Source organism: Protopterus annectens, chromosome 4.part0, assembly GCF_019279795.1.
Source record: "Protopterus annectens isolate FY-2018-M chromosome 4.part0, PAN1.0, whole genome shotgun sequence".
In the NCBI taxonomy this organism is placed as follows: domain Eukaryota; kingdom Metazoa; phylum Chordata; order Ceratodontiformes; family Protopteridae; genus Protopterus; species Protopterus annectens.
This window is the reverse complement of record NC_056733.1, coordinates 424997235-425020841: the sequence shown is the minus strand read 5'-3', so window position 1 is coordinate 425020841 and position 23607 is coordinate 424997235. Positions and strand designations below refer to the sequence as shown.

General features: G+C 41.8%; 1 protein-coding gene across 1 annotated transcript in view; it reads left to right on the top strand.

Moving 5' to 3' along the window:
* Positions 1 to 23607, top strand: part of ASCC2 (activating signal cointegrator 1 complex subunit 2) — a 1163586-nt gene that overhangs the window by 859648 nt on the left and 280331 nt on the right. Inside the window, exon 13 of the mRNA XM_044069746.1 lies at positions 3561 to 3766. Within this exon, the coding sequence (XP_043925681.1) occupies positions 3561 to 3766 (206 nt within the window). The remainder of the gene's footprint in view (positions 1 to 3560; positions 3767 to 23607) is intronic.

Genomic DNA, 23607 nt, shown 5'->3' with positions numbered 1-23607 from the left:
TCATATCTCCATTTACCTGCGGTTCAGGAAATGCCTTCACTTTTTTGTTGCTTCCTAACAGTTTCAGTTCTGTGCTTTGCCCTTTGGTCTGTCTACGGCACCAAGGGTCTTCACAAAATGCTTAGCTCCTGTCATAGCCTACTGCAGACTACAACGTTTACAGATTTTTCCTTGCCTAGATGATCTTCTCATCCAGGGCCCGCCCCCAGGCATCCTTCAGGAGAGTCTCTCCTTCACACTCTCTCCTGGAGAGTCTAGGTTTCACAATAAAATATCAGAAGTCTACTCTGACCCCTTCCCAAGACCATATTTTTCTTGGCTGCAAGATTCAAACAGTCAGGACGCTACCCTCCTTACCTCCAGAAAAGGTTGTATTCCTTACCTCATATTTCCAGGATTTCTTGCCAATTCATTCTCTGCCTGCCAGGGACTTTCTACACCTCCTGGAGTTCATGGCCTCAACAATTCCCATGCTCCTTTTAGCCAAGTTACACATGAGAAAATTCCAGTGGTTCTTGAGGACAGTTTGGATGCAACACTTCCACCCTCTAGACTTTGTTATTCCACTCCTTCCATGCTTGAAAAGGGAGTTAGACTGGTAGATACTTCAGTTTGCAAGGAATCTAGGTCTACCCTTATAATCACCTCTTCCCACTCCAGAACTGTACACGGATGCTTCAGATGTAGGATGGGGAGCAACACTGGAATCCTGGAAGGTCAGAGATGTCTGATCTCCAAACCAAACAAAGGAGCACATCAACATAAAGGAAATTAGGGCCTTAATTTTCACTCTCCAAATCTTCAAACCTATGCTTTCCCCAGGGGTCATAAGGTTGTTCACACACACCACCACAGTCCCCTGCTGTGTCAACAAACAGAGGACAAAGTATTATCTCCTGTACAGACTGGGTTTACAGGCCTGGGAGCTAGCCTTGCAGAGTCAAGTATCTCTTCAGGCTCTCTACATTTCCCTCAACTCAGAATGTTGTGGCAGACGCACTCAGCATATCCATGACTCAATCCCACAAATGGATGTTACACAGGGATGTGTTTCTGGACCTGGTCCATCGATGGGGTAATTACCTCCGATAGATCTCTTTGCCTCCCCCATGAACAGACAGCTTCCCAAATTTTGTGCCAGGATCCCACATCCCTTGGCATAGAAGGTGGAGTGGACGCTCTGTCCTTTTCTTGGAAGGGGATGTTTCTGTATGCATTCCCCCCTTTCCACTTCTCCAAAAGGTCCTGCTGAAAATCCAGTGGAAACAACCAAATATTTTGCTGGTGATCCCCTTTTGGCAAAGACAGCATTGGTTCCCCCTCCTCCTGCATTTAGCCAAGGGCAGTCACCACAAGTTACCCCACAGGATGGACTTTACTCATGCAGGACAAGGGAACTCTAGTACATCCGCAGATGTCAACACTAAATCTGACTCTGTGGGTGATGGTGTTTTAATTCCCTTGAGACACCTTTTTTCCTAAGGAAGTGCTTCAAGTTCTGCAGGAGGCCAGAAAACCCACAACTAGGAAATCCTACATTTCCAAATTAAAGCCCATCTTTATGCTATCTGTGCATGTCTGCCTTTGTCTCCACCTTTAGCTTCTAGTTTGGAAGTTAAGCTGTTCTTAAAAGGTGCCCTTTACATCAGACCACCAAGGAAACCAGTTCCTCCTCCTTCGGATCTCAATTTTGTTTTGGAGAAACTTACACTGACCCCAGTTGAGCCAAAAAGTTCCTCTTCCCTACAACATTACACCTGGAAAACTGTTCTTTTCGTGGCAATTACTTCTGCCAGAAGGATTTCTGAGTTACAAGCTCTGATGTCTACCTCCCCCTTCACAATCTTCCACAGGGATAGGGTCTCTTTATGCACTAATCCTTCCTTTATGCCCAATGTGGTTAATGAGTTATCCCTCAATCAGTCTGTCAACCTTCCAATGTTTTCTCCTCCACCTCAATCCTCCAGTAAGAGGATTCTACACACTTTAGATGTGCACAGGCAGCTCAGATACTACCTGAACAAAACCAGTCCTAGCTGTAAGTCTGAACGCCTGGTTGTTTCCTATCACCCAAGGACCCTGGGTCGACCTGTTTCCAAGCAGATTATCTCCTCTTGGATTTCTAAAGCTATTTCTTTCTCTTATTTAGCCAGTGGAAAGAATCTCTTTACTCCTGTGAGGGCACATTCCACTAGGGCAGTGTCCTCCTCTGGAACCAAAAGCCTTGGACACTTGCTCTGTGCTGGAGGTAGCTACCTGGTCTTCTGTTCATACATTCACTAAACACTATAAACTAGATGTCATCTTCAGGTCCAGGGTTGGGTTTGCCAGAGTTATTCTACATGGTTTTGTGGAAAATACTTCTGCTCCTCCCCATCATCTTTGTCACTCTTACTCATGTTATGAATACTGCAGCATATGAATAAAAGGACATAGAATAGTGTAACATCTTACAGTAACCATAGATGTCCTTCACTTCTATATGCTGCAGTATTAATTACCCCCCTCCACCTTCCCCCTCATGCTTGCCTGGCCCCTGGTGGCATGTCTTCCTCGGCTAAGATCAGGCTGGTGCTTTTGTGGCATTCAGTTCTGAGGTTGGTATGTGCTGACGTCCACTTTATACCCAACATCTCTTTATGGTCGACGTACGTTAGCTGATGTGTGCCATCGCGCATACCTCACAGTAGCATTAGACTTTTGTATATTGGTCGGGCTTATGAGTCAGCCAGGGACGGACTCCCTCATGTAATGAATACTTCAGAATATAGAAGAAAAGGACATCTATGGTTATAGTAAGATTTTACACAAGTATTCTTTGTGTCTTTTTGTTACTGTTAGTGAAAATAAAAGTAATCGTGATTTCTTTCCATGTGACTGTCGGATGGCATTTTTGGCCATTCATAATATGGTATGTTTCTCTAAGGTCCTTCCTCAGTTACTCCAGCAGAATTCTCTCTGTCTTTCTCATTCTGCTACCTGCTTTGTTTCCTGCACACCTTTCAAAACTTGTATACAATGGATGATGTTTCTAGGTGAAGGAACTCCTCTCATGGAGAAGTCTTTCAGGAAATGCTTAGTTAGGTGTGCCACTTTTTTACTTCTGTCCATTTCTCTAAGTTCTGCTGAATTCTTGATTGAGTGGAGTCCCTGATGCAGAAGTATTTTGAAGTAAGATTGAGATAATCATCATATGAGTAGGTATTTGAGGCTGCGCTATTGTAGTAGAATATAGCCCTTTATGAATTCCACCAAGAAAACTTGAACTAAAGGCTTTTATTCTTGCTTCACATGTAGCTTGCCCAGTTTCTCCCAGAATGGTGCAGAAGTGGCAGGTAATGATCATTGGTTAAGGCTTTGCTGATCTGTAATAACCAGTGTGTTTTTAAATTCACTGTTTTGCCTATTATTAAGATGTCATACTGTGCATTATTAGAAATATTTTCCAGACCTAGACAAGAAGAAAGGGGAATATAAATGGCAACATTAGTTTTAACACAGTGTTGGAAATCTGTCCATAATGTCCGTTAATAAGTAAATTTTCCATTTTGTTCTTGTAGTGTCTCGGAGCTACTGCAGCCTGTGTGACTGGGGTGGAGCTAGACTCACTGATATCCCAAGTAAAAGACCTCCTTCCTGAACTGGGAGAAGGCTTTATACTGGCATGTCTGGAAGAGTATAACTACAGCACGGAGCAAGTTATCAACAATATACTAGAAGATAGGCTTGCACCATCACTGCAAACACTGGACCGGTCACTGCCAAGGTTGGTGTTTGAACTAAGGAGATTGATTTTTTTTTTCCAAGCAGGACAATGGATTGTGGATTACACATCACAAGCATCCTTGTTTTGGTACCTAACAAATATAGAAAGCTTTTTTTAGTTTTTTCTGTAATCATTAATAGAAAATAACCTGCTTTGTGGCCTGTACTGTAGCTGCTAGAATTCTTGTAGAATAAAATAAGCATTGTAAAGCATAAATTAAGTATTATCAGCTGATGGTCCCTGATTTTGAAGTTGTGTACTGCACTTGAGTTTAATAGGTACTGATTATTTATTAAATATCAATAGATTTAAAATACACAGCAGCAGTGCACAGAACAACACTAGGCAGTGCAAAAATACCACCTGTTGCATATGTGCAAAGAGTTTACTTTTGTATAAAAATATAGAGTTTACATTTTCATTATCCTGCAGTAACTTTGGAATACCCAGTCAAATAACCGTCACAGAGCTCAAAAACATTCCTTACCATAGCCAGTGAACAGAATATTACTCACTTAAATAATTTTGTTTTTATTTTTGTAATGTATTTTTGAAAGGTAACACATACTAAGAACATTAGAGTGACATTGCAAATTAATTGGATTCCACTTGTCAGCCTGTAGACTTGGAGGTGGTCATTAGCTGTGAATATTTGGAATGTCTGGTATGTATTTAAGAATTAAGATTGATACACATCAACCCATTCCTCCATATTGTGCGGATCTGAGCAAGTGCTTCGCCACTACAACATTTCCGCACTTTGCTTAAGAAGGAGTTAGTGCATTACCTGGTTAAGGAATGCAATAACATGTAGCTGATCAACTCGAATGTAAAATAATCACTTTGGTTTAATTAATTTAAATTTGATTATTAGTTCAATTCATTTGCAGAAATCCGATATCTGTGTTCTTCTAGGGAGGGGATTGCATTACATTAAGAAAGAAAAGAAGATGTTCATCTTGTTACACTGCTGCAGTCATCACACTTGGGTTATCCTGCCGTCGGTCCCGCAGTCGGCCAGAGTTCCAAAGTCTTGGTCCGGCATCAGTGGCTGTCGCATCTTCCCTGATGTCAGTGCGCCAGGGGTATATAATATGCATCCGACGCCATTTTCTTCAGTCTTTCTTGCCGCACGGTGCCCGAAGCAGAAGCAGTTCGCAAGTGCCGGTCGGCCGACTCTTGAGATTTTCGAAGTCGAAGTTCAGATCCAAAGTCTTCAATAAAGCTAAGTACCCCATTGGGGAAACCTTTTTCTTGCCTCAGACCGATGTCAGAAAAGGTTACTAATTGTATTTCTTGTGGGAAGCAAATACCTCATAAGGACTTCCACTCTTACTGTATTCCATGCCTAGGCCCTGATAACGATGTCACTAGCTGTCAGTTTTGTGCTAGATTTAACAAACGCACTATAAAAAGACGTTTTGATTTTGCTTTACACTACTTTGGCCGAAGGTTCAATTATACTATTCCGTCGGATCAGCCGACGACCTCAATACCGAAAAAACGCAAAGACAAGGATAAAGACAGGCATCTGAGGTCCAAAACCGACGACGAAACCTCTTCTAGGCCAGTCGCCGGTTCTCAGTGAGGCGCTTTCGCAGCCCCTGACACCCACTACCTCAGAGCCACAGGCCGCTTCCAACTCCCACGTGGAGACATCTAGGCCTCTGGAAACTCAAGGTATTGGGCCTATGGAAACTAATCCCTCAGATGGGTCCGGAGCCGCTGAGCAGGCATCGGCTTCTGAGGGTGTTTTCAGACCTTCACAACTTACCATTAAAACAACAGCTAAGACAAAGGTACCATTAAAGACAAAGAAACAAGCACAGCATTCTCCTGGATAGTCCTCCATGCCTAAGAAACAGATGCTTAAAATGGCCGAAGACCTCATTACTCTAATCAGAGGTTCCCATCCCCCTCCTGAGAAAAGGCCTAGACAGGAAACAAACTATGACTCCTCTGATCAGGTTTCCATTTCCTCTGATTCCTCTTCAGACCAGGGATACTCTCTACCCCCCTATGAGGACTCTGATGCTGAAGACTCTATCCCTTCAGCCTCTCCTCCTGAGGATTATTCTTTTGGAGAAACTTTACATACCATTTTTATTTTATTTATTTATTTATTTTACATTTGTTAACCGGGCTAGTCTAACTGGATATATTTCCATTTTCAGTAGAGGCCCGGGGAGAAAAGCTCTGGCAGTTATACAACTTAGAAAATCATCCACAGGGATTAAAATAAAAATAAAAATTACAAGTAAATAATGTTTAAAATTAAAAAGTATGCCTTGTAGGAAGTAGTAATAATATAGAGTAGGAATTACTCTTTAGGCATATCAAATTAGGAACAACAGTTAGTAAGTCAAACAAGGAGTGAGCATGTAACAATCAATTTAGAGTATAAGTAGTTGAAGTAAGAGTAGTAGAAATAAGAAGTAACAGGAGGTGAAATTAGAAAAAGAAGAGAGGAAGAAGATTAGTCAGGATTGCTGCAGGGGCATAGCCAGTGAGAATTTAGGTGTTTTTTGAGGTTGTGTTTAAATAGAGGCAAGGAAGAAAGTAATGTTAGTTCATTTGGCAGTAGGTTCCAGATTTTTCCAACTGTGTTAGAAAAAAGAGAGTCTCCAGCCAGGTTGTTAGATTTGCATATGCAGGCAAGGAGTTTGTTGGAAGAGCGCAGGGAGTTAAGATTTTTGTACTGGAGGATGAGATTGGAGAGTATAGGAGTGTTGTTGGGTTGGTAGAAGAGCTTGTGGGCAATGGTGAGTTGGGATACTATCAGTTGGTTTTGAAGTTCCAGCCAGCCTAGTTGCCTTAGATTCAAACAGTGGTGGGTTCTAAAGGGATTGCCAGTTGCAAATCTGGCGATGTTATTATAAGAATTTGTTAGTTTGGTAAGATTATTTTTCTTTAGGTTAGTATATATGGGCGAAGTGTACAGAAGAGTTGATATTAAGTGAGAGTGAGCAATTTTAGTTCTGGCTATAGGGGTGAGGAAAGGTTTGATCCTGTATAAGGAACCAATTTTTCTATTGACAGTTTTGATAGTGTTATTTATGTGGGTATCAAAAGTAAGGTGATTGTCAATAGTTATTCCGAGCAGTTTGGTGGTTGTATCAGGAAGTATGATAGTGCTGTTATTGGAGGACACAGAGAAATCAATGGGTAAGGTTTTATTGGTGGGTGTAAAGAGGAGGAGCTTAGTTTTTTTAGCATTGAAAAGGAAGCATCTCTTAGTAAACCATGTTTCTACTATGTTAAATACATCTTGGGTTAGAGAGTGTAGTTCTGAAGGGGAGTTTGCTGAGCATACTAGGGTAAAAACGTCTGTATATTGAATGCAGGTGGCTTGCGGGAGTGCTAGATGGAGGTCATTGATAAATAATGAAAAGAGCAGTGGTCTTAGAATAGAGCCTTGCGGGACTCCGAGGGTCACTGGCTGGAGGGATGATGTATTGTTTTGCCAGAGAACTGCTTGTTGCCTATTGCTAAGGTAGGATCTGAACCATTTAATAGTCAGGTGATCGAAGGCAAGGGATTCTAGAGTGTTGATGAGGAGGGCATGGTTGACCATGTCAAAAGCCTTTGAGAGGTCAATAAATAGAGCAGATGAGAGGATATTGTTATTGCGGTTTCTGTTGATAGTATCAATAAAAGATAGAGCAGTTGTGGTACTATGTGATGGCCTAAAGCCATGTTGACAGTTTGCTATTATGTTATGTTGAGATAAATGGTATAGTACTTGTTGGTGAATGCATTTTTCCGTTATTTTAGATAGAGGAGATAATAGAGCTATTGGTCTGTAATTAGAGTAATCATTTGAATTGCCGCCTTTATGAAGGGGAATAATATGGGAGATTTTCCAAATTTCAGGAATGGTTCCTTCTTTAATGGTTCTGTTAATGAGGATGGATACAGGGTATGCAATTACCTTAGCTGCTTTTTGCAGGTATTCTGATGGTATTTGGTCGGCAGAAGGGGTACTAGGTTTAAGTTTTTGATGATTTTACAGATGAAAGTAGTAGAGATGGGTTGCAGTTTAAAAGTTGGTAGAGAAGATGATCTGGTAGTGGAAGGGCTTGAGTTATCTGGGATTAGTTGACTAGCTAGAGATTGAATGGTCTCTGTAAAGAAGGTATTGAATGAATTGGCAGTTTGAAGGGGGCTATTAGGATCAGTGTCAAGAGGGGTAGGTGTGTGAGAGTGTCCAGGGGAAAGGAGTTTGTTTATACTGGACCAAAACTTTTGGGGATTATTTTGATGAGTTTGCTGTAACTTACAGTAATAGTTCTTTTTGTCCATAAGAATTGCCTTTTTAGTGCAATTTCTCAGTTCCCTGAAGTAATGTTGATCAGAGATATTTTTGTTAGCCCTCCACTTAGCCCAGGATTTGTTTCTTAGTAGAATTTTTTGTCTAGTTTCTTTAGAGAGCCAGGGGGCTGGTTTGGATTTCATACGGATAGACCGTATAGGTGCATGTTTATCCAAGATGGATAAAAACGCAGAGTTTAGATATTTTATAGCTTCATCAAGTGGTAGAGTTTTTAAGGGGTTCCAGTTACAGGCACTGAGTTCATTTTGGAATGATTCTAGGTTGAAGTGTTTATTGGAACGTGCAGTCCTAAAAGTAAGAGGGTTTAGGCAGATCTTGTTTTTGTTTAATAATGTAGGTTAAAGCATGATCACTTAAATCTTCTGGGAGACCTTATAGGCATATTCATGTCTGTTTATAAGTATCCAGTCTAAGGTACTCTCTTTATTGTTTGGTTTGTTGATTCTGGTTGTGGAGGTGATTGTTTGAGTAAAGCCGTGGAGGTTAATGTGAGAGGTGGGGTTGTCTGCATTAACACTTTTCCAGTCAGTATTAAAATCACCTAGTATTACGGTTTCTTGGGGGTAAGCTGAGGATATCCAGTTTAGTATACCTTCGATTATGCTGATGTTATTGCTGGGTGGTAGGTAGATACAGATAATATATAAAGCTTTATTTGGGTTCATTTGGAGTTTGGTGGCCAGGATTTCAGCATTGCTATCATGAGGTGGGTTACATGGTAATGTGGAGATATGGAATCCATCTTTGAATAGTACTGCTACACCCCCTCCCTTTTGTCTTATTCAGTCATGTCTAACTATGTTATATCCTTGGGGGGTAACTTCGTTGTCTTTGGTTCCTGGTTTTAACCAAGTTTCTGTCAGGCAAAGGATATCAAAGGAGTGAGTATCTAAAAGGGCATGGAGATGGGCTACTTTATTGTTAATTCTGCGGATATTCAGATGTCCTATTAAGAGTGAGTAGGGGAGTTTAGGTTGGGTAGTTAGGGTAGCAGGATTGGCTGGGCCAGGGTTAGGGTGGATGTCCCCATCTTGTAAGGAGACACTGAGGGGTTTTATTTGTAAGTTATATTTTAGAAAAAATAGATATGTATCTTTTTTTATGAGAGAGCATTTCCATTGGGAAAGTCAGGATTACTCAGAATCCAAGAAAAGTCTCATGGATTTCCTCTTATTGCCTCAGCACAGGCCCCTGGCTATTCCGCCTGTGCTAGACATTGTGGATGATGTGTTCTCTGAATCCAGCTTATCTCCTGACTCTTTGCCCCCTGCTCCAGCCAAGCCAGATAGGTATTACAGAGTCCCTGACTCTCACAATTTTCTTTACAAAAAACACTCTGCTGATCCAGAAACTATTTCCCAGGGTCCAAAAGGGGTTAAGGCTTCCATTGCAAAAAATCCAGTACCCTCTGACAGAGATTCCAGAGCTTTGGATAGATGGGGGAAGAAAGTATACACGTCAGCAACTTTAGCCGTAAGAGCTTTAAATTGCCAGTTCCACATGCTTAAGTACCAACAATATTTAATTGCTCAGTTAAAACAGAAAATGCTTGCAAGCTCAGAAGCTCCTGATTGTAAAGAAATGCAGGATTTATTGCATGCAGTTGAACAGGTGGGAAAACATACTCTGCAATGTGGTTTTGATTCTTTAGAGGCCTCTTGTAGAGCCGCTGTTACAGGTTCTGTTATTTGAAGGTATGCTTGGTTAAAAGAACAGAGTTTACCTGATCATGTTAAGGCAAAATTATTGGATGCTCCTTTACAGCATGATACCTTGTTTGGTGTTAAGGCAGAAGAGGTGTTAAAGAAAATGGAGGATAAAGCTAAATCTATGCAAACAGTCAAGAATTTCTTACAGATGCAGCCATCTCGGTTTAGTAGAAATTGGCCAACAAAGAATTGGTCCTTTCCAGTGTCAGACAGGCCACAGAGAGGCAGATACAGATGCCCAAGAGGCAGATCTCAACCTCAAGGCTCAAACAGACGACGACAGTGGGGCACTTCAACCCCAAAAGGAGGTAAGGACAAGTCTCAACCTTACAGGAAACAGTCACAATGACTTTCCTCTTCGTACGCCAAGCATGTCCCTTTTGGAAGCCCCCTTAGGGGGAAAACTAGCACTTTTTTCTCAAAACTGGCAAACAATCACCCAAGACAAATGGGTTCTGAATATTGTGTCTCAAGGTTACAGATTCCACTTTCATACTTTACCAAAGCTAAAAGGAATGCCAGACCTGCCACAAAATCAGTGGGCAGAGGCACAAAAACAAATTTCAGCCCTCATGGACATGAGAGGTATTCATAAAGTACCACAACAGGAACAAGGACAAGGATTTTACTCAAGACTCTTCCTGGTCCCCAGAAAGGACAAAGCCCCAGCCCATACTAGACCTTTCAATTCTGAATACTTACCTGGATATTCCAAAATTCAAAATGTTGACATTACAGCAGCTTCTACCCATGCTGGGCAAGAAGGCTTGGCTTGTTACTCTGGACCTCAAAGAGGCATACCTGCATGTCCCTTTCAGACAGAATTGCAGAAGATACCTCAGATTCAAAGCTGGTACAATGCACTACCAATTCTCTGCACTGCCCTTTGGCTTATCTACTGCGCCCAGGGTCTTCACAAAGTGCCTGGCACCAGTAATTGCATTTTGCAGACAAAAAGGAAGTCAAATATATCCATACCTGGATGACTGCCTCATTCAAGCAGAGACAAAGGACATTCTTCTACAGCATCTGGCGTTTGTGAAAAAGTTGCTAATTTCTCTAGGGTGCACAGTAAACGAAAAGAAGTCAAAACTAGTGCCCTCACAACAGATTACATTCCTGGGTGCCAGCTTAAATACAACGGCCCAGATGGCTTACCTCACACCAGACAAACAAGTACAACTAACTCAATATTTTCAATTACTGGCAAAAAAGTCCCATCTCCCTGCAAGAAAAATTCTGCAGGCCCTGGGATTCATGGCATCCTGCATACTACTAATACCATATGCCAGACTGCATATGAGGAAATTACAGTGGTACCTAAAAAGTGTTTGGACTCAACACTCTCACAGTTTAGAAGCAGTAATACCAATGATTCCCTGCCTACAACAGGAATTTCGATGGTGGGCACAGGCATGTCACCTAAACAAGGGGCAGCCTTTCACTCAACCCTCAGCCAGGCAAACTCTAACAACAGATGCCTCGGATTACGCCTGGGGAGCACACGTGGCAGGAAAATGCATTCAGGGCAAGTGGACCACAGACCAGATGCATCTTCACATCAATCAAAAAGAGATGTTGGCTGTTCAAAATGCCCTAACAGCTTTCAAGGACCTTCTACATCCAGGACAACTATTACTAAAGACAGACAACACCACAGTAATGTAGTACATAAACAAGCAAGGGGGCACTCATTCTTATCCCCTCTGCAGACAAGCCATGACCTTGTGGAACACGGCTCTAACCTATCAAGTTCATCTGCAAGCACAATTCCTGCCAGGAAAGAAAAATACTCTGGCAGATGACCTAAACAAAAATATCATGGACCCTCACGAATGGAAATTGAATCCACAAATCTTCAGCATGATAATGCAAAAATGGGGATGCCCAGACATAGATCATTTTGCCTCCCCACTGAATTGCCAACTACAAAAATTCTGCACAAGGACTTATCACAAACAAGCAAGGAAAGTGGATGCTCCTCTGTTCAGCTGGAAAAACCTAAATGTTTATGCCTTCCCACCACTGCCTCTCCTTTCAAAGGTACTCCTAAAAGCCAGACAAGAAAAACCACAGATGATCCTGATAGCTCCAGACTGGCCACGCCAGCACTGGTACCCTATCTTAAGGAACTTGGCTTAGGGCCCACCATGGCTTTTACCCCAAATTCCACACCTTCTGACTCAACAAAACAATCAGATCCTGCATGGTCAGCTCAAAACCCTAAACCTGGCTGCATGGCAGATACTTTAGTCAAACAGGCAACACCTCTCTCTAAAGCTGTTATGGATGTCATTTTGGAGGCCAGGAGGCCTAGCACCAGAAAAGCTTACTTAGAAAAATGGAAGAGATTCTGCGCCTGGAACCAGGCTCAAAGCCTTGACCCTCTTGTTCCAAACATTCCTCAGATTTTACAATACTTAACTGCGATGCTGGACAGAGGCCTATCCTTTTCATCAGTTAAGATCCACGCCTCTGCCATTTTAGCGCATTACAACACAGATCCTCCTTTATTCTCTCATCCCTTGCTAAAGCAGTACCTCAGAGGGGCTAAAAACATAAGACCGCCCTGGAGAGCACCAACACCAACTTGGGACCTCAATTTCGTTTTGGAAAAACTGACCCTGCCACCTTTTGAGCCAGCCAATACAGCCGATCTAAAATTTTTTATCATGGAAAACAGCTCTGCTCCTGGCAGTAACTTCAGCACGAAGAGTCTCAGAGCTACAGGCATTAATGGCAGTGGAACCTTTTATAATTTTTCATCAGGACAGAGTATCTTTAAGGACAAAACCCTACCTTTATGCCAAAGGTGGTATCTAGTCTGACTCTTAACCAAACCACCCATTTGCCAACTTTCTATCCAAACCCCCAGAATAAAGGGGAGAAACTTCTGCATTCTTTGGACATACACAGGCAGCTACGCTTCTACTTGGACAAAACAAAAGCTTTCAGGAAAACTGAACAACTGTTTGTAGCATATGCTGCAGGATCACAGGGCAAAGGTATCTCAAAGCAGACTATATCCAAATGGATAGGACACTGTATTCGGTACTGCTACACACAGCATGGAAAATCAGTCCCTAATAACATTAGGCCACATTCCACCAGGGCAACAGCCACTTCAACAGCCTTTCTCAGGGGAGTACCTACCAAGGAAATTTTGTAGGCTGCAGCTTGGAGTTCAGTGCACATCTTTATCAAGCATTACCACCTGCCTCTTTACTCTAAATCCAGAGCAGGATTTGACACTGCAGTTCTGCAGGGCCTCATAGCCAATCCTAATTCTTTATAGACCAGCCACCCAACCTTAGCTTTGGGATTCTACCCAAGTGTGATGACTGCAGCAGTGTAACATGATGAACATAGTACAGTTTTGTACCTACCATAAGTGTAGATGTTCGAGTGTTCACACTGCTGCAGTCTAGGATACCCTCCCTCCATCCCCTCTGAACTAGCTGGACTTATCTATACCTTTCTATCCTATACAACCTTTGGGATGTATTTGCTGGTAACTGAAGGTATTGTTTTTTATTTTAAATGTATATTTTTGATTAGCAGTATGTATTGCCTACCCACTTGGGGGCACCTGACATCTGGGGCAAGAAAAACTGAAGAAAATGGCGTCAGATGAATATTATATACCCCTGGCGCACTGACGTCAGGGAAGATGCGACAGCAACCGACGCCAGACCAAGACTTTGGAACTCTGGCTGACTGCGGGACCGCCTGATGGCAGGATAACCCAAGTGTGATGACTGCAGCAGTGTGAACACTCGAACATCTACATTTATGGTAGGTACAAAACTGTACTTTGTTGGAACACTGACCTGTTCCGAAGAAGGTTCCCGCTTTCTCTCAGTCAGTTTCACGGCTTGTCTGCAAGACAGAAAAACATGTTTCTACCCAGTACATCATGCATATGTGAAGTAGATGAATCAGTGCTTGAAAAATTGCTTGACTGTATCAGAGCATACCCTAGTCACATGAATATCACGTACTTTAAAATGTTTTTTATAAGAGTAGAATGATGAATGCATCTGTTGACAGTATTTCAGTATGCTACCATTTAGTCTTCCTGATGTTTCTAGAGTGTCTGTAACTTAGAAGTCTCAAGTTTCAAACTTGATTAAATCAGAAATCTAGAAGCTGTCCCTACTTCTGAGACACAGCAGACCATGTAGAAAAGGTAGCAGTGTGATGCCTTCCATCTTTCTCAACCTATGGGTACCGGATCCAAAGCCAGCATTTTCAGATTCTTCAGCTCAAAACTGAGTCCTCTACACATAATGCTCTGCCCTCTCTGAATCGCCATAGATCACATTTACCACCATTAGTACCAGATGTGGTCTTGAGCTCTAGAGTGAAAAGCAGTGTTTTATGCGATTTTTTTATATATGTTCTTTACTTTTTTTTTTGTGCCTCCTCTACCTATCTTGTTAGTGTTAGGTTTTCTGGTTTAACTTGGAAATTTTATTGTTCTTCTGTCCTCACTGAAGTATAGAGTTCTTGTTATGTTTTATTCCTGTCCACAGCTTTACCGCCCTTTTTCTTTCTCTCTGTCTCTTGGCTTCAAAAAAAGTGTTTTATATTTGGTTATGTTTGTATATAGGATTTGTTAGTGATAGGTTTAAAGCTTCATGGTTCTGAAAGTTTTTTTCTGGAGCATGTTTTGATGTTCTGTCTATACATATACTTGTGTATCTAGCTGTGGGATAGTGTTTCCTGTACTATTGGATTTTTGTTTGTGTGCTGTTCTTCCCACAGCTTCGCCATGGATATGCTAGTTTTGGGATTCAAGAGGTGTGTTGGGATATGGGCATAAGTTGTACCCCAAGGTATACATGATAAATGTGTACATTGTTTAGGGATAGTTTACCTAGATGAGGAGTGCCAGGCATGTTCAGCCTTGGGTCCTAGGGCCCCTAGCCGACTGCAAGGCAAAGTTAGTTTTGAAGGGTCTACTCCTTCCTGATACCACCTCTGCTGATGCTCCTTTTTCTTCCCCTGCTAAGAAATCTGGGAATAGAAAGTCTGCTAGAGATAGAGAGAGAAAAAGAGTAAAAGGAACACAAGTGCTTCTCTACCTCTACGGAATAGCAGCCAGATCCAGTGATACACCAGTCTTTGGCTCCTCTGGCTGTGTCATCAAGTGTGCGAATGATGCCTCACTGACGATATTCATCCTTTACTTTGGTTCATTGATTGTAGTCATTTAATTTTCCAACAGTCAGCAGGTCCTGTTTTTTCCTCCGGGCAAGACCTCACTATCCATTCTTGCTGATTGCACCTGCGCAGTTCTTGCTGAAACAGTTTCCACCCAAGATCCAAGTCACACCCAGTCTGGATCCATCTTCGTTTAAGCCCTCAAAGCTGGCATGTATGGCTTCATATAGGTTCATAGGTGTGTACTAGGCTAATGGCCCTGGAGTCCTTACAAGCCTAGCCCATAGAAATACTCCGGCATTGTGCCGGCCGATGTTAATTTTGTGAGAATTTTTTATTGCCTCTAAGTAATGCTGTTTCATTGACGCTGTTTTGTCGCTGAGAAGTAAGGACATTTGGAAAGTTTTGAGTTTGTCAAGTATTTGCTGTATAACTTTTTCGCAAAAAGTATCACATCTCTAAAACGTTTGTTCCTGATTTGGTGTCTCTGAATGTTAAGCTTTGCTCAGTAAGGCAAGAAACTATAGGATTATCCAGCTGCTGCTAAGGGACTGTCATATTGCAAATGCTGGCCTGTTTTGTACTAAGTAATTACGTAAGCTAACAGTTTCACACAACATTCACACCCCACCGAAGTAATGAATTTGTCAATTTGCACATTACAGTGCTGTCTGATGAAATCAGGATGAGCACTGCCTACTAGACTAATAAGTTAATTAATTTTAAAATACGTGTTCATAACTTCATATTGCTGATTTTAGAATGTAGAATAGTTTTTTTATTGTTTTAGTACGGGTTTTGAACCAGAGTCTGCATGGCACATTTTGTAGCATAAGAGAATATACTGTATTAAAGCTGCTAATAAGGAAACTAGTAGTTATATGAAAAAGAAGTTGTGAAAGTGATGATGAAAGAGCTGAGTCTTCAAGGTCTGCCAGATCTTTTGGAAGTCATAAGGGTTTGGATTTATTTCAGCTAATGTGTACATTTTTACAGGTCCAGGTGGACCTTGAATAATTCCCTCTGCCTCTGCTCTGAGACAAGAGAGTCCTTTTCCCTTAGCTCAGTCCATGTTCCTCCCTCAGCCCATCCTTTGATCTGTGGGTCAGACTGCTCCCTTGCTTTCCTCCGTGTTGATGCTGACAGATTGGCTGCCTCATCCATCATCTTAATCCTTGATGTTCACAGCTGTAGTTCTGTCGGAGCTGAGCATATCTTGGAGCCGAAGAATCTGAGTTGATGCACCATGGCTGAGATATACACTCAGGTTTCTGGAGCTGTCCCTTCCCTTGGGTGCTTTGGCCTTAGATAGATCAGTTCTGATTTCAGCAATGCATCTGAGTGGTTGGCACAAGGCACTGGTTATCTTTCAGTTCTGCAGATCCGAAGGGGATCATGTCCAGCCTGTTGGCCTGATTTTAGCTTTCAGTGTTGTACAGAAGCTTGTCTCTTGATCAAAGCCAGGAGTTTCTGTTGCTAAGTCAGATTTGTCCTGGTTCTGTTGCCCATCCATTTCCTTGGGCTCACATCAACTGACTCCATGACAGCCCATGCCATTACTCCTTGAGCCTCCCTGTGATATGGGTCACCTACTTTTTGACATCCCCTCCCTAGGAGATTCACTAGAAGAACAAATACAAGAGGAAGTATCTGAACTCCCCCAAAAGTCACTGACCTCGATAAAAGGGAGAGGTCCCTAAAGTCCCTCTCACAAAGACTCCTCCTTTGGTGACTTATTAGAATTGATGAGACAGCATACAGGGTGGACCAACAAAGCCCCCACCCCCACCTCTGAGAAGTCAGTATTTCTTGTGGCTTTTAGCATGGGCCCATCCATATCCTAAGTGGTGCCCCCTCCAGATACTCTCATTGGCCTGGGTGCAGAGAGAACCTGATGTGGTGAAGCCAATCCCCAAGAAGCCTGACAAGGTACAAGTCCTTCCCAAGGATAGACCTTTTTGGAACAGAGGTGCAGTGGTAAATGATATTGTGGTTAGATCCACCACCAAGGAGAAGGTCTCAGAATAAGGAGTTTCAGGCTTTGGGCCATCTAGGGAAGCACACCTATGCATCCAGCTGCCTTTGAACTGTCTGGTTCAGTCTGGCAAGGCTCTGGAGAGATTTGGTTTTGGAGATGTCAGAGTTCTCATCAGCACTGCAGGTCTGTAGCTATGAGTGTTTCAGAGGTCTCTATGGGTTTAATTGTCCACAGTGCAGTCGTTCTTCAACGTATCTATAAAGCTTCTTTTGATCATTGCAGATGACATGGCTTGCATGGCAGGAACTGGTATTGCAATGTGGCTTCATGCCTGGATTCTTTCTAAATGACCCTTTAAGGGCTCCATCTTGTTTGGTCCAAAAATCGAAGACACACTGACTAGGAATGAACAAGAAGGGAGGACACACTCTGCCATTGGTGTATATTTTTCCACTCCTCAAAGGTAATTTTCTAGGAAGCAGAAAGGGGAAGGGTGGCTTTTTTTTTTGTACAAGTCACAGCAGTTCCCCAAGGACACTTCTGTTGATGGTGCCCGGGGGGGGGGGGTAACTTCAACTGATGCTACCCTAGTGGCAGGGACAGACGACAGAAAATAGTTTCCAGGGTCCCTTCTCCAGAAGATCTTTTAAGATTTCTTCAAAGGCTGCCCAACTTCTGCACTGTGGAAGGAGTTGGCAGCAGATGGTTGCCCATCCAGAAGCTTCGGCGGCCACCACTTCAGATGCTTGGATGTTGAAAATCATATCCAGAAGTTATTCAGTCCCTTTCCTTTACACTCCAAGGGAGCATTGAAAATCTCTTCCCAATTTTCCACCCCATTAGAGAAGGGAAACAGTGGAAGAGATAAGAAAGCTGCTTCACAACGGAGTCATCCAAGAGATCCCATTAGACTAAAGAAGATGAGGGTGTACTCAAGATTCATTTAGTGCTAAAGAAAAACAAGGACCTTGGGCCCATTCTGGACCTCAGCACTTTGAATTGCTTTGTAAAATAGACCAAATTCCAGGTGGTTAGGATGCAGTCTGTTTTGTGTCTACTGAGGAAAGATGCCTATTATTACATAAAATTAGCAAGGCACTCCTGGAGGTTGCTACACTTCTGGCTAGGAGCCAGCCATTATCAAGTTATTAGCAATGCCCTTTGGGCTTACTACAGCCCCCCAATGCTAACCAGGTGCATGACAGTGATCATAACCTGACTTAGGCTGTAGAGGTTCCATGTCTTTCCTTATCTGGATGACTGGCTCCTCATTGCAAACACAAAGGTATTTCTAATCCAGGCCAGGGACTCTCTGCTTCAGCTATGTCTGTCCTTAGCCATCACCATGAACTATGAAAAATTCAGCCTACAACCAGTGTAGACAGTGGAATTAATCCAATACCTTATGGCTACTACCATACAGATTCCCCCTTCCATACTCTCTTGTCTATGAATTCAGAAAGTTCAGGTTTTAAACTGAGACCTCCATAATCCTGTATCCTTAGGTTCCTAGATTTGATGACTGCATCAGTTTGCCTTGTACCTCTGGCAAAGTTCCATATGTGAGTTCTACAGTGGACCCTGTCCATTCAGTGGTCACTCTTATCTCATCCCATGGTCTTCCCCATCTGCCTCATTAACGTGTATCGTTGAAACATTGCCTGGTAGCTGCAGTCCCATCTTGTTCAAGTGGGTCACACATTTGTTCTTCCCCAAACCTAGACCATGGTTACCACTCATGCTTCTCACCTGAGGTGGGAGGTGGGTTATTATGAGGGGAAGACAGTCTAATGTTTCTGGTCACAATCAGAGGCTGGTCTTCACATCAGTGTAGTAGAGATGAGTGCAGTCTTCTTAGCAATGCGGGACTTCCAGGATGCTGTTTTTAGGGATGTGATTACCATTCAATCCAACAACACTTCAGTGTTTTGGCATATAAACAAGCAAGGGTGAACCCAGTCATATATCCTATGTCAAGAGGCCGTGAGGGTTTGGTAATGGGCTGTAGTAGCAGTTATTTCTGATAACAATGCATATTCCAGAGAAATAAAACATCCTAGCAGAAAACTTGAGCAGGAGCATTTGTTTGCCTCACAATGCAGGGATAGTGGCACGGATGTTCAGCCACTGGGGCTCCCCCTGTTGTGATCTTTTTGCATCCCCCACCAATTTCAAGTGCTGCAGCTTTTTTGCCATACCCTAATTCTTCCATAGGGGCAGTCACTGAGGAGCACTCTTCTCCATGCTTGACCTCTGAATCTCTTTTATGCTTACCCCCAACCCCTCTGATAGTATAGTTTCTTTAGAAAGCTGACTGTTGTAGAACGACCGTTTTCCTCATTGCTCCCTTTTGGCTCAGACAGGTCTGGATCCCCTTCCTCCTGTAGCCTCATCTAAACAATCCTTCTTGGGTTTTGGATCCAGTTCCAGATCTAATATTGCATCCCTTGGGCCAGCTTCCCCTGAATCTGAAATCCCTCAAGTTGACCACTTGGTTCCTCCAATTCCACTGATGGCCAGAGATGCCAAGAGTTCTAAGAGAGTTGTCATTATGCTTTTATCCTCCCAAAAGTCCTTCACGTGGAAAGTTTATGCTAGTAGATAGAAATATTTTTCTGTTTGAGCATCTTCCAAAGGCATAGACCCTTTCTCTGCTCCTTTGGATGCAATTTTACATTTCCTGATAGCTTTGCTTCACTCTGGTGTGTTATTCCACAATTGAAGTCTAGTGAGCTGCCATATATAAATTTAATGTTGGCATGAATAATGCCCCCGTCGCTTCTCTGAAACTATCAAATGCCTTCCTGAAGGGCGTCTTACTCCTTAGACCACTTATCCGAGATCTGGTTCCACCTTGGGATGTAACTCTTCTTTTGCACACTTTGACTTGGCCCCCTTTTGAGCCAGCCACTACCATAGATTTGAAGGTCCTCCCTTGGGAGACCTTGTTTTTGGTAGCTGTTATTTCTGCAAGAAGAATGTTGGAGCTTCTGGACTTACCTTGTGTTCCTCCTTGACTGGTGTTTCATAATGATAGGATATCCTTATGTACTGATCTTCCCTCCTTCCAAAAGTGGCTTCTGAGTCTACTCTGTCCCACAGGTTGAGACGGATGGAAAAGACAACATCAGATGCAAAGGTTTACTATCAGCATTCCAAATCAGCTTCGGTCAATCATTTAGAATGTCAGCCTGAAATGCTGAATCCAGAATTCCGAAAAGTAAACCAATGAGAAAATGAATACATCGACTGCCGTGGTTCGATTTATTCAGCTTAGCAGGAGGTGATGTCAATCACCTCCTGCTATGCACACTAACATATTGTTACACTCTAAAGTCAGTGGTACGTTAATTCTATTATTTTGCACCCCACATGTAGGAGGCTGCTCCCCCACACCCCTTGCACATTAAATATACCAATTCCATGATCGCACTACAGTGAGGAAATAGGCTAATTCCCTGTTCCTTACTGAACCGCAATCTCCTTGCACAATGTTGAAGCCAAATACTGTTAACTACACTACCCGTTCTCTGTAGTGTAGTCTATACATTTTAGTTCGACATTGTCAACTTGAAAACTGCACTTTGACCACATGCTGGTTGACTGATGCAGTTTCTAGGTTTTCATTGTAAACTGGATATGAAAGTTATGTAGTTGCCGTAATGCTTGATCTATGTTGTCTTCTTTCATTCAACCATCCCTCCCTGATTCCTCCTTCCAAATTGTCATTTTTTTTGTGATACATCTGGCTGCCTGTGCAGACCTGCCTGAAGCTTGTGCTTGAAATACTTCTGTAACCTTATATTCCCTTTCCCTAACTTTTTAGGGGAAATTCCTTCTCTTCCTTTTGGGGAACTCCCTTGTTCAGATGTGGTACTGATCGGGGTTACAGCAGGGGCAAACTGAAGCAGAAGAGATTCAGAAAGGGCAGAGCATTATGAGTGGAGGAGGAGGAGCTTCGGGACTGAAAAATATAAAGATTCTGATTCAGATCTGGTACACATAGGTTGAGACAGATGGAAAAAGACAATAAGAATCTAGTGTTTCTTTTATTATATTTATCCACTAAAACAGAACATTATCTTAAAAAAGATAGTGTTACGTGGCCAATTACTGATCCAAATCTGTAAATTATATTTTTTGTTAATATTTGTAAGAGGGAGAATTGCTCTGCACTTTTTTCTTTCCCTTTTAGAAGTAGCTAAGTGGGAGTTGGGGATTAGAATCCTTTATCATAAATGCTGTTAATAGAAAATGCACTTTGCAGATATTGTTTGTCAGGGTTAATAGTTTTGAAGCAGTCTCATTTTGTTCTAAAAGGGTAATAAAGATTCTGTTTTCAAAAGAATTAAGATGCATGTTAGAGGGATAAGTATTGCAAAATGATGCTGAAAATGTAACAACCTAGTGCCATTAGCCATTTGAACTACTTATTTATACACTTTATGCAAAAGTAAATGAAATGCTTATTTCCATTAGATTTTTCTTGCTACCTAGGTGTCAGCTGATATGTTTGCCCTTTGTTTTTTTTTTCTGTTCAGGGAAACCTTGTAAGGTCTATTAAATGCATCTGCCAGGTGTTAGTTTGATGCAGGAATTTATAAGCTGAGTTTGAAGTAACATGTTCTAATAGCTTGGCAGCTTTTTGTTACTTGATGCCTTTAGAACCTCCTTGGCCCTGCCAGTGCCTTTGCTAGGCTAACCTCCATCTTCCCTTCATGTCATTTCTGCTGCATTGAGGAAGACTTAAACTCAAACAAATCTGTTAGTATAGCCATTATCTGTTTCCCTTCCTGTTGATACATTTTTCCCCATGCCCCTGTGAAAAGCAGATTTTTCTGGTCTTTTTCACACCCTTTGTCTGCTTTGCCTGGAGCTAAATTATAGTACTGTGTGTAGCTGCTTTTGGTACGTCTGTGTGTGTCTGTATACACACACACACACACACACACACACACACACACACACACACACACACACACACATATATATACATATATATATATATATATCACACACATGCACGCACCGAAACGCACATATGTATGTATGTATATATATATATATATATATATATCTCACACACACATATATATATATATCTAGGACATTTCACCTAATGCACATTTCACCGAAACTCATATCACTGAACACAAATCACCGAAAGCACAACTCACCAAAAACACAATTCACCTAAACACATTTCATTGAAAATGGTATATGGCCTTGTCCCCACTGTAGTGCAACCCTAGAGTTGGTATATATCGTGGGGGGCGGAGCCCCCCACATATTTCAAGTATATATCATGTTTGGATAAGAGTAATAATTGCAATTGCAAGTATGCATGTATATAGTGTAACACATTTAAAATATGTGGGGAGGCTCTGCCCCCACCATTGTGGAGGGCGGTGCCCCCCACACCCCCACTACTATATATACCAACTCCAGGGTCACACTACAGTGGGGACAAGGCCATATACCATTTTCAGTGAAATGTGTTTTGGTGAATTGTGTTTTCGGTGAAATGAGCTTTCGGTGAAAAGTGCACACTAATTTAACATTCGGTCAAATGTGCATTTGGTGAAATGTCCTAGATCTATATATATATATATATATATATATATATATATATATATATATATATATATATAGACACACACACACACACACACACACATATATATATATATATATATATATATATATATAGAGAGAGAGAGATATATAGAGATATACACACACACACACACACACACACACACACACACACACATGCAAATGTATAGATACACACACACAGTTTATTGGCCATGTGGGCAGTTTTTTCTATTCCTTTCAACTTTCTCTTCTCTCTTGCACTTTAATTAGCTTATTCACCTAGCACTTCATCAGGCTTTTTGTAGCAATTATTATAGCACCCATAAGTGCTATCAGCTCTAGATGTCCTATAAGGAAATGACTCCATTACTTAGTAATGATGACCATCCTTCCTGGCATGTCTAAAGGTCAGTTTCCTGTGATTTCTTCTATTAACCTGGTGAACTTGGGCATTCTGAGGCAGTGTAGCAACTGCCTTATTTACACAGACAACCCTCTCCTCTTACCTCCCAACACTCAGACTTGTGAGAGATGCGCTTATATCTCCATATTGGAAGCCAAGCACTCTCAATCCAAGACCGGAATAGCTGGTCAAGAGGAGAAGATCAGCACATTTACACAGATTACTATGTTTTTCAGATAGTATTAGAACTGATGCAGTAGATTTCAATGGTACTGTATCATGTAGTAAATGTAATTTTTGTACGTATATCAGTAGTAGTAATTTGTTTGTGCATCCCCTTACTTCTAAAGTTTATACTTTTAATGTTAATGGGTCATGTAATACAGAACATTTAGTGTATTTGGCTACCTGTTCGGAGTGTAATGCGTTTTATGTAGGTAAAACGGACAGGAAGTTGAAAAATAGAATAAGGGAGCACGTTTACCAAATTAGGATGAAATCCGAAGTCAATGCACTTTCAAAACATGTTTTAAAGGAAGGTTCTACACATTCTTTTAAGTTTATGATTATACAAATTAATATACTCAGTCAAAGAGGGGGAGATATAAGAAATCGAACTGAACAATTAGAAATAGACTGGATAATCAGACTGCA